The following is an 11,581-nucleotide window of genomic DNA, read 5'->3' on the forward strand; positions in this document are numbered from 1 at the left end:
AATATTTGTGTCCATGTAAACGTGGCTAATGTTATGCTTCCCTGAAGGAGGCCTCGCTTCGCCACAACGCCAACACGTCACTGAAAACACGCCCACACACGCGCGCTGGATGCTAGCTCATCCCCGACGGGCCTCCGCCAAACACGCCATATGCACCGCACGCCGCCGTGGCTTAGCGACAACGCTAGCTTAAATCCCGCAAGGAATGACAGCAGGCCCCCGCAGATATTCTACCAGGCTACAAGGAATGCTGGCATGGCATTCATGACTTGGAATTTTCTGGCAGCTCGCACAGCCATCACGGGCACAGACTCTCATTTGTGTGCAGCCACAATTCCGACACTTGGATTGACTCCGGGAAGTCAATCCATGACAGCACAGAAAGATGGACAAACATCCCAATGTCCCTGACAACTTTGCTTCGACGTGTTCTACCTTTATTCTTTGCTATGATCCATCCATGCATCCATTTTCCGGGTCCGGGTCGCGGGGGCAGCAGTCTCAGTTGGGAAGCCCACACTTCCCGGTCCCCGGCCACCTCCTCCAGCTCCCCCGGGAGGACACCAACGTGTTCCCAGACCAGCTGTGAGACATAATCCCTCCAGCGTGTCCTAGGTCTGTTCCGGGGCCTTTTCCCGGCTGGGAATGCCAGGAACACCGCACCAGGGAGGCGTCCGGGAGGCATTCGGACTAGATGCCCAAGCCACCTCAACTGACTCCTCTGGATGGATGGATGGATGATAGCAGATGGTGGACTTGGTTGAATAAATGTTTCATGCCGAAATGTTGTGTTGCTGCTGGATGTTCACAGATTCCGACTGATACTGGAAGTTTGTTTGCTTTTCCAAAAGAGGAATGAGATCGATGAAGCATTATACTGCTTATATAAATATCTTGTCACTCACACTACTCTGTTTCATACAGCGCTACATTAGCATTAGCATTAGCATTAGGTTACATATGTGCTCCCAACATTGCACTGTTCTTTGTCGCTCCAGAATATTCCATCCGGATATTGTTGGGAGGGGTGTGGCGCCAGGAGGAAATAGCAGCTGGAAAACTGCGGTGAACTTCCTATTGTTGTCTCGGAAGGAGGAAAAAAAAAGTGTGGAGAAGTGGGGCTTTTATGTTGAGAGGAGCGAAGCGGGTGGAAGGCCAGCTCGCGTCCATGTGGATCCAGTTCATTCCCCGGGACGCCGGCCCAAAGCCTGCGGAGCCCGCATACCAGAGGATCGGGTATCTTCTCCCCATCTAACGCCACCGACCGGCATGAGTCAGGAAAAGCGGACAGCGAGGCAAAGAAGAGCAGCCGCGAGCCTTTGCCCAATTTTCTCCCAATTTCTCCCACATTTTCACGCTTGGCATTCCCAGGGAACGACAACAAACGTTTGGCTGTTTGTGTTGCCATGCCGTGCGATGACTTGGTCCCACATGTGCCTGATTAGTCACGCATGTGTTGCTTGGTGTGTGTGTGTGGAGGTGGGGGGGGGGGTGGGGGGTGGGTGGATGGGGGGGTATGATTTCGGTCTCGGCCAACTTCCACAAGACGGAAGAAGGACCAGGATGTCAGCAAGTGACAGTTGCCGCCTTTTCCATTATGCATGCAGGCAGGTGGGGACCCCCCCCCCCCGTGAGGAGCCTTGACCCGGCACGGTAGCCCCCCTCGGTTAAATGTCATCATAAAATCCGAGCTGATCTGATGTGCGACGACCAGCGGAAAGGGCCGCTCTCTCCCCCGCCGGCGTGTTACCTCGTGTGAGGGTCGGTCAAGCGGAAAAAGCACAAGCCTTCTTGTTGGGACGCCCCCCCCCAAAATAAAACCCCCACAGCGGTCATTCAATATTAAACAGCAGGTTGCTGGAAGGGGCAAGAAGAAAACATTCCGAGGTTAATGTTTATCATTGTCCCCTGATTGACTTACATCACTAGCTACGACATGCTAGCACGCTAGCACGCTAGCACGCTAGCTCAGGGATGTCCAACATTTTCGATCAGCAGATGTTTTTTTATTGTCCGGTGACACATTCCAAAAGTATATTTAACAATAAAGCAGCATTCATGGATTTTTGGGAAACCAATACATTTGGGAAAAAGTGGGAAAAACATGCTCAGGTCCCTTTAAAGCTAGGAATTCACAGGGAAGTACGCAAGAACCTGATGAGGAGGTCAAGCAGGTTTGTGGTGTGGTGACACTAAAAGGCGCGGCGTGCTATCTTAGAAGGTTTTTTTTTTACTGGGAATTATGTTAGATTCCTGTGGAATGATGTCCACAATCCCAGCCTCCTTTCCCATGAACATTCCACTTCCCACTGGAAGAGCTAGCGAGAACTGGTTGTCATGGAGAAGCCAAGCTCGTGGAGTCGTGAGGGTGAGATGCCGACTTTCATCCTTCGGGCCTGGCTCCAGAACCCTCTGCCAAGTCCCGGACAATGCCAAGCGCTCCTCAGGACTCGGATGAGTGCGTTGTGATTCCAAAGTGGAAGCGGCACTGACAGGCACTTAAGATATAACAAATGGCCGCCGCCAAGATGTCCCCCCCTGGGGGACGGGCGGTAACGAGCGTTGGCATATCCATATCACACCATTATTGGGGTGAAGGGGACCACCCAGGAGTCCATTCCATTCCCAGAGCATGGACAGCATTCCCGGGAAGGACAAACGTCACCTCTGCCACGTTCCAATCTGATTGTTGTCAAGAAGGAGAAATGGGAATCACATGGGAGCCTCCGCTGGAATATCCAAATATGACACAAGGGGGTCTGGAGTGTGTCCCCACCTCGCCTCGCCCCGCCCTGCCCCCTCCCTCCACGTCCATGTGGTGATGTTATCCAGCGCCCACGTCTGCTGTCACTGCCAGGATGAGCCGCTCCGGTGCTGGCTGAGATTCCCGATCGGAGTTGAAACACGAGCCTTCCTGCAAGCTGGTTTGTATTCCGGCTATTCCCCAATTAGCGCCCAGGCGGGCCCACCCCTGGGTCCGGGGCCCACCACCCTTGCTGTGGCCTTTCAAAAAAAAGGAGCCTCTCACCTCCCCTGTAAATCTCTGATGTTCATGTCAGGAAGGCTGGCGGGTCCGGGGGGGGGGGGGGGGGGGGGGGGGGGGGGTCCGCAGGAAACACGGGTGAGTGGATTTTCCGAGTGGATATGTTTACAAGCCCCACGGGGAATGAAAGCAACGAGTCCAACAAGTGGAACTTCATTTCTCTGAAGCCGTGAGTGGCTGTAAAGTTTCTTTTGTGGGGGGGGGGGGGGGGGGGGGGGGGGGGGGTGACATGACCTTTTCTTCTCTTTCTGCTGTTTCAATCCACTCAAGTGGGTGGGGGGCAGGGGGGGGTGGGGGTGTCTGACTTTGCATCAGAACAAATGCTGCATGGGCACAACAGTAACTGGGCATCTTTCATCATCTTTCACATTAAGAAAGCATTGTTATTATTGTTATATATGATGATGATTATTATTATTATTTTTCTCAGATTTGATTTTTTACTTATTTTTATACGTTGGAATGTTCATGAGGAGGATGAATCCTGCAGCATTCGCTCTGAGACAATCTGGACGCTCCACTTAGTAAATGGCGCCAATGGCCTAAGATGTCCAAGCCCGTTCAGATGGCCTTGGCGGCTAAGGAAGCGGGATCCGACATGGATCCGACACGGACCCGTGGTGCATCCCCATCAACGTAAGGGAAGCAAGAAGCAAGGAGACAGAGATGTCCAGCTTGACCACCAGCTACCGACCTTTCACCTTTTGGCCTTTTTCCGCCCCCCCTCAGCCGCCCACAAGGGCTGATATCTCTGTAAAATGTAATACCGGTCCATTTAGAGTCGCAGCACGCATGTGGGACGGGGGTCCCGGGATTGGACTTTCATTTTGTCCGAGATGAATTTCATTAGTGGATTCCGTGCAGGAGGAAAGAAAACAGCCGGTACCTGGGAAATGACTTGATGTTTCTGTCCCCTCATAACGTCAATGTAAACACAGGCTGCATGATACAGATGGTCCCGGGTTGACCAGGCGTTCAAACCTGGTGGGGTTTTACCGAAGCGGGAGGGTGGCTAGCTAAATGAAAGCGGCTGTTGACAAAGAACAAAACCCACGCATGCACGGGGAGAACATGCAAACGCCACACAGAGATGGCCCAGTGTGGAATTGAACTCAGGTGTCCAAACTGTGAGGTCTGCGCTCTAACCACTCGACCACCGTGCAGCCTATGAATAATATAATATAGATAATATCATACAAATAAATAAATCAAGGTATGATCTACTCAGCAGTACGGCGGTCGAGTGGTTAGCGCACAGACCTCACAGTTAAGAGACCTGGGTTCAATTCCACCCTCGGAAGTGAGTTTTTCCGGGTACTCCGATTTCCTCCCACATTCCAAAAAACATACTAGGTTAATTAGCGACTCCAAATTGTCCATAGGTATGAATGTGAGTGTGAATGGTTGTTTGTCTATATGTGCCCTGGGATTGGCTGGCTGGCCACCAGTCCAGGGTGGACCCCGCCTCTCACCTGAAGACCCTTGACCCCGTGACCCTTGTGAGGACAACGCGGTAGAAAATGAATGAATGAACGATCTACTCAGCTGTACGGCGGTCGAGTGGTTAGCACGCAGGCCTCACAGCTAGGAAACCAGGGTTCAATTCCACCCTCGGCCATCTCTGTGTGGAGTTTGCATGTTCTCCCCGTGCATGCGTGGGTTTTCTCCGGGTACTCCGGTTTCCTCCCACATTCCAAAAACATGCTAGGTTAATTAGCGACTCCAAATTGTCCATAGGTATGAATGTGAGTGTGAATGGTTGTTTGTCTATACGTATGTGCCCTGTGATTGGCTGGCCCCGCCTCTCGCCGGAAGACAGCTGGGATAGGCTCCAGCGCCCCCCGCGACCCTTGTAAGGATAAGCGGTAGAAAATCAATAAATGATGTACTCATTTCATTTCCATCACATTTTGCACTCCATGTGTGCATGCTAGCGGCCCCGCCTACACCCACCGAAACAGACCACATGACTCACTCCCTTCATGTCACCCAAAGAATGATGGGAATCGCCCCGGTGTGGCCGAACCTCGCATGCGACTGGAAGGGAACGGCATGCTCCCTGAGCAGAGTGGAGGAATGCAGCAGGGCCAAGATGGAAGCCATTACCTTCTGGCACCGCTAGCGTAGCCTGCGGAGCGTGTGTGACTCAGCACATCAGTTTGAAGGAACGCACACTCCCGGAAACCTTCACCTCTCACAGCGACGTGCACCCCATCGCCAGGAGACGCTTGATGAAAGCCAACGTGGGAATCTACGCAAGGGGCGCCGTTCTGGTTGTACCGCGCGGCACCGTGATGCAGGGTAATCAATCAGTCCGCAGGTGACCTGATTTTGACATAAACATGCTATGACATGTATGTCATATGTTAGATAAAGGTCGCTCGCTGACATCATGCACCGCCTCAGGGTGCGGCCTGATGGTTCCCCAATCCCGTGGTGGCCGGTTTCCGTCCAACGCATTTCAACATTTTTACTTTCCAGCAATTCCGCCGCTCCTCAAATGAAGGGTTCTGGAGCTGGTCCAAAGCAGCTGGACTTGGAGTGTCCCAACGCGGAAGAGGAAGCAAGGAGGGAAGCACCTGCTGGTTGGGCGGCCCGACGCCGCGACTCCTCACAGAGGCCGTTGACCCGACTAAAGGCAGAACCCGTTAAATGACAGGTCCAGGTTCTTTGGCCTCACGGTCGACATCCTATCTGGGGTTGAGGCAGGTTCACGGGGCTTTCAGAGCGGCCTCGCATCCACCCGCCGGGAAGTTGCTGCCGTCGACATTCCTCTCTCTCTCTCTCTCGCGTTCTCTCGCCTCGCCGTGCTTACTTGAGGCTTCCCTTTGCGGTTCTGCCAGCCCACAATTAAAACCGCATAATAAACAGTCCAACCCCCCCCCCCCCCCCGACCCGCTGCAGCTAACCCAAATAATCAGCCTCTCTCCCCAGGAGCCGCTGGAGGCCAACCTTTGCTTTACATCCCACTTCACAGCTCCACGGCCGCACACTCCGATCCGATTCCGATCGTACGCAATGTTTATCCGTGCTGCTGCAATTAAAGAAGCGCTACCGTGCAGAGATCTAACACCCCCCCCACACACACACACACTAAACAGAAGCAGGCCCGGCCCGGCCCCCCCGCCCCCCCCCCCCCGAGCAAACATTCACGCCAACTCTGCAGCAGGCAATCCGAGACGCCGCTGACGCCCTTTTGGAAATGCAGACCGCACCGATAAATCAGCCCGCTAGTTTAGTCATGCTAACGTGTGTTCCCTATTAAGACATCTCCATGGGTTCCAGGACGCATGAAGCCAGGAGCCCACACCGAACGTGACCTTCACGTCTTCACACGCGGTCAGGGAAACTAAATAAAACAAGAGCGCTGAGATGAAACTTTAACGAGGAGCAGGTCGGGGGTAAACAACACTGTGGGACACGCACACACGCACCGTGGAGATGGCTCCACCATGGTCTAGGATGATGCAGGGTCTAGGATGATGCATGGTCTAGGATGATGCAGGGTCTAGGATGATGCAGGGTCTAGGATGATGCAGGGTCTAGGATGATGCATGGTCTAGGATGATATAGGGTCTAGGATGGGCCCATTCAAGAAACTATACAAGTTGATGTTGTTTAAAGACACGGATGAAGAGTCTTCTTGGGTTTATTTCTTATTATAGAGTAGATCACCATCATGCTAATTCTTATTGTTACGGTTGGAAAGAATTACCATAACCGTAATTACCATAACCGCAGCCATTACCGTTACCATGACCATTACTGCTATCACGACCATTACCATTACAGTTACCATGACCATTACGGTTACATTACCATTACCACAACCACAACCATGGCCATTACCGTTACCATTACTGTTACCATGACCATTACCATTACTTTTACCATTACCATTACCATTACCATGACCATGACCATGACCATGACCATTACTATTACCGTTACCATGACCATGACCATTACTATTACCGTTACCATGACCATTACCATTACCGTTACCATTACCGTTACCGTTACCATGACCGTTAGCATGACCGTTACCATGACCGTTAGCATGACCATTACTATTACTGTTACCATGACCATTACCATTACTATTACCGTTACCATGACCATGACCGTTAGCATGACCATTACTATTACCATTACCGTTAGCATGACCATTACTATTACCATTACAGTTAGCATGACCATTACTATTACCATTACCGTCACCATGACCATTACCGTTACCATGACCATTACCGTTACCATGACCATTACCGTTACATGACCATTACTATTACCATTACCACGACCATTACCGTTACCATGACCACAACCATGAGCATGGTCATTACCGTTACCACGACCGTGACAGTTACCATGACCAGTACCGTTACCTTTGGCTAGCGCCCCGAAACATTGGGAGCTAGCATGTGCTGAAGCTAGTGGCTATCTGGCTAGTAGCTCGCCGCTGTGGTGTGGCGAGGTGTCACTATGCCAGTAAGGTAGTTATTATATGTTCTATGTTGATAAGTATAATAACAACATGTGCTTCATATGCAGTTGACATGATGGAAAGGGAGCATCCTAATGGAAGTGTAAAACTATTAACATTTCTGACATTCCGGAAGGGACGAAGAGGACTGACATGAAGAATGGATTCGGCTAGTGATTCGGTTAGTGTCCGTTTGGGTCAGAGTCGGACTTAGAGGAAGGATGCCAAACAAATTCTACAAACAAATAACCTAGCAATTCAACCCAGCATTTTGCTTTGGAAGACCTTCACGTTGTTGTGATGGCCCACCACAGCTACATTTGGACCGCCACAGATAGATTTGGCACTTTCGCTCACAAAGACATTAGAATGAGTCGACGACTTCACATTCCGAGTATCTTTTTTCACTTTTGGTTGGGATCAGACGAGCCTGAACGCAGCCCCCCCAAAGGACGTTTGCGTCGAGCACTGTGTACCCTGCTAATGAACGAAGCCCGAGGCTAGCGTTGCTGATCACACAGGCCTTCCTCATTAGCGCACACGCTAACAAACAAACAGGCGTGTTTGATCTCCTTACCGTCAAAGGAGAGGAAGACTCGAGGCTGAGGCTGAGGAAGGCTGGAGGCTCCGTGGGGGAGCAGATAGACGAGCAAAAGCATCGGCAGCATGGTCCACGCCTGGAGTGGACTGGCCGGTCTGGCTGACCGGCCCATGACCCACGAGGACCACTCAGCACCTGAGAAGACAAAGCAAACCATGGAGCAATCAATCAATCAATCAATCAATTACATAACATGGTCATGACTATCTATCTATTCAGCACCTTACCACTGGGGGCCACACCCCTCCAGCATACCCCACCCACCCTCCTGGGGACAAGTAGACCAGGGGGGCGGGTTTAAACCAAGCTTATATGGGGGGGCTGTCCATCAAATACAGTTCATATAGCAGTTTCAAGTCAACTGCCCCCTAGTGGTGTGGTGGTCCTACCATTAAACTGAACACGATCTTACATGCAGCCCGTTTGGACTCGAACCTCCCTCAAATATGGATGAGCTAAATCTCCACATTCCCCCCTCCGCTTGGTAACGGGACAAGAGGCTGCTCCATTATTGATGGCGGCAGGTAGCCAGCAGACAGCCAGAAGCAATAAAAGATGTTTTTACAAGCAGGTGGATCTGAGCTCTCATGGCTTATGGATGGGCAATGAAACATTGATGGCCGAGACGCATCAAGGTGATGAAACTTTTAGTACGGCGTGCAGGAAAAACACCAAGACACGCCCCTTTGTCAATCACGTCAGACATCCGTCAATCGGGCTTGGCCCTAGACCTGAAATCCGGCTTTTTCTACTTCAGCCGAGACTTCGGACTCCATCTGGACTCCATCTGGACTCCATCCGGACTCCATTCGGACTCCATCCGGACTCCACTTGGACTCCATCCGGACTCCACTTGGACTCCATCCGGATTCCACTTGGACTCCATCCGGATTCCACTTGGACTCCACTTGGACTCCACTTGAACTCCATCCGGACTCCACTTGGACTCCATCCGGACTCCACTTGGACTCCATCCGGACTCCACTCGGACTCCATCCGGACTCCACTTGGACTCCATCCGGATTCCACTTGGACTCCACTTGGACTCCACTTGGACTCCATCAGGACTCCACTTGGACTCCATCAGGACTATATCTGGACTCCACTTGGACTCCATCCAGACTACATCCGGATGGACTACATATAGTCCTGATGGAGTCCAAGTGGAATTCTAATGCACTCCACTTGGACTCCATCAGGACTCCACTTGGACCCCATCCGGACTCCACTTGGACCCCATCCGGACTCCACTTGGACTCCATCAGGACTATATCTGGACTCCACTTGGACTCCATCAGGACTATATCTGGACTCTACTTGGACTCCATCCAGACTACATCCGGATTCCACCCAGACTACATCCGGCCTCCATCCAGACTCCATCCAGACCTCATCCGGACTCCATCTGGATTCAACCCAAACTCCACCTGGATTCCACCCAGACTACAACCGGACTCCATTTGGATTCTACCCAGACTCCACCCAGACTACATCTGGACTACACCCGGAGTCTGGATGACTTTTTGGGATGAACACAAATGGAATCGTTCCGACGGCAGTGACCTCCCACCTCACAAGTTCCCAAGCACACGCTCCAAAACACAAAAGTGGACCCCTTCGTCCCGAGGGTGTGGCCCCTTGACTCCACCTGGTGACCACTGGGGGGTCACTGAGGCATGTTGACGCAATCACGGGGCGTCCCGTTTGACCTTTGACACTCATTAAGTCAAAGTCGTCTCCAAAACAGCAAGGAGGACCCGGACAAGGAAGCTAAGGATAATTTTCAACTCTAATAGTCCAAGTCCAAAACGTCAAGTCCAAAATGTCGAGTCCTGATCGGGAGATAACGTCCGATTCGACGTGATTGGATATCTCTATACTTATTGTGATTGTTGGTCAGCCATTTTCTGCATACAGTGATGCGTTCAGGGACTGTTAGAAAAGAACCTGCAGGATGTAAATAAAAAATAAATATAAATATGGTTCCCAAAATGCTAACGCCATTGCATACATAATTGTTGACTCATTATTATGATCAGTAATTTTCTGCATCTCAAGAGGCATTCAGGGACCAAATGAAATTACAACCTTGGAACAACACCCAAAACTAATGGATTCTTTTTCATAATCCTTCTTATTCGAGATTTTCTGCAGCAAAAGTGAGGCCTTCAGGGACCAAATATGGTCCCCACCCCGGTTTCCTAATCCTCCAAGGGAGTTTGCAGACGTTGAGTTCCAAATCCTCGTGCTGATGAGCGCTGTTTTCCAGTATCCTAAAGGGGATGATCCCATTCCCAAACATCTGCTCGGTCATCCTGACAGCTGCTGAAGTCATCTGCCTGACGTCCACCCTCTCCAAACCATCCACCTTTTCCCCGACGACGGGACGCGCAGTGACAAGCCATTAAGCGTGTGCACAAAGCGTGGGGATAATTGCCTTCATTGGCAATTCCCGAGCCTCCTGATGAGGAATTTTCCGAGACGCTATTCCAAAAACTAACACATCAGCGGACGTCTCTGTAGAGTGGCGTGCCGCAATAAAAATAGTTGAGCGCTTGGTGAGTCTTAAATGGTAAACACGTTGCTCAATGCGTCCCGTGCACTGCTACACCGCACCCCAACACACACACACACACACACACACACACACACACACACTGACAGCAGCACATGTCCACTTTGGAAGTATTCAGACATTCCGGTCAATAAAGTTCCTGCATGCGGAAAGACAACTCAGGATGCTCCTGATCCTCAAACAACCTCACCTTTCCGGAACGTCCCCCCCCCCAACCAGGTGAAGACTCCAAAAGCGTCCTGCCTCACGCAACTCCCGGGACTCCAGCAAGAACTGTTCCACCTTCTGAGCCGGAGTTGACAGAGACTAGGAGGAAGGAGGGAGGGAGGAGAGCGGGAAGAGACGGAGAGGGGAGGGTGTCCTGTTACGCCCTCCCCTGCCCCCCCCCCCCTCCCTCCTTCGCCTTCTATTAACAAGACAGCACGCATTACATGCGGGCAGATTTGAGGGTGGGTGGGTGGGGGGGGGCAAAGGTCACACACGACCGTGATGGTGGGGTCTATTCAGCTGTAATATGCTCAAAGAAGCGGCTGGGGGGGGGGGGGGGCTTTTAAAAAAGTGGGCGTGGTTGTTGGAAAGCTTTTGCACCGGATGGATGGAGGTCGCCATGACGACACGTCACCTTCACCAGTGGCATCCAAGTGCGTCGAACCACAGCACTCATGGACAAAAGCTACTTAGCTGACAGGAAGCGATACCTAAAGCTAGGAGAATATACATCTGCAAGTTCATATATTATATGTGGAGTTCCCCAGGGGTCAATACTGGGACCAAAACTGTTCACCTTGTACATCAATGATATCGCCAAAGTCACCAAAGACTTAAAGCTGGTATTATTTGCGGATGATACCACTACAGACGAAATCATTAGAAATG

The 11,581-nt window shown here is 51.4% G+C and overlaps 1 protein-coding gene across 3 annotated transcripts in view; it reads right to left on the reverse strand.

Moving 5' to 3' along the window:
• The window catches only part of sema3c (sema domain, immunoglobulin domain (Ig), short basic domain, secreted, (semaphorin) 3C), a 30,317-nt gene extending 19,324 nt beyond the window's left edge, over nt 1-10,993 (reverse strand). Inside the window, exons 1-2 of one of the 3 annotated variants that reach the window (XM_058077425.1) lie at nt 10,896-10,993; nt 8,107-8,265 (exon numbers count right to left, since the gene is read on the reverse strand). In XM_058077425.1, coding sequence (XP_057933408.1) covers nt 8,107-8,242 — 136 coding nt within the window. In that variant the 5' untranslated portion in view covers nt 8,243-8,265; nt 10,896-10,993. Of the gene's footprint in view, nt 1-8,106; nt 8,266-10,218; nt 10,643-10,895 lie in introns of those variants that run through there. The other 2 variants (XM_058077423.1, XM_058077426.1) reach the window with 2 other exon arrangements.
• Nucleotides 10,994-11,581: the final 588 nt, after the last annotated feature.

The sequence above is a fragment of the Doryrhamphus excisus genome, chromosome 7 (assembly GCF_030265055.1).
Source record: "Doryrhamphus excisus isolate RoL2022-K1 chromosome 7, RoL_Dexc_1.0, whole genome shotgun sequence".
Taxonomy (NCBI): domain Eukaryota; kingdom Metazoa; phylum Chordata; class Actinopteri; order Syngnathiformes; family Syngnathidae; genus Doryrhamphus; species Doryrhamphus excisus.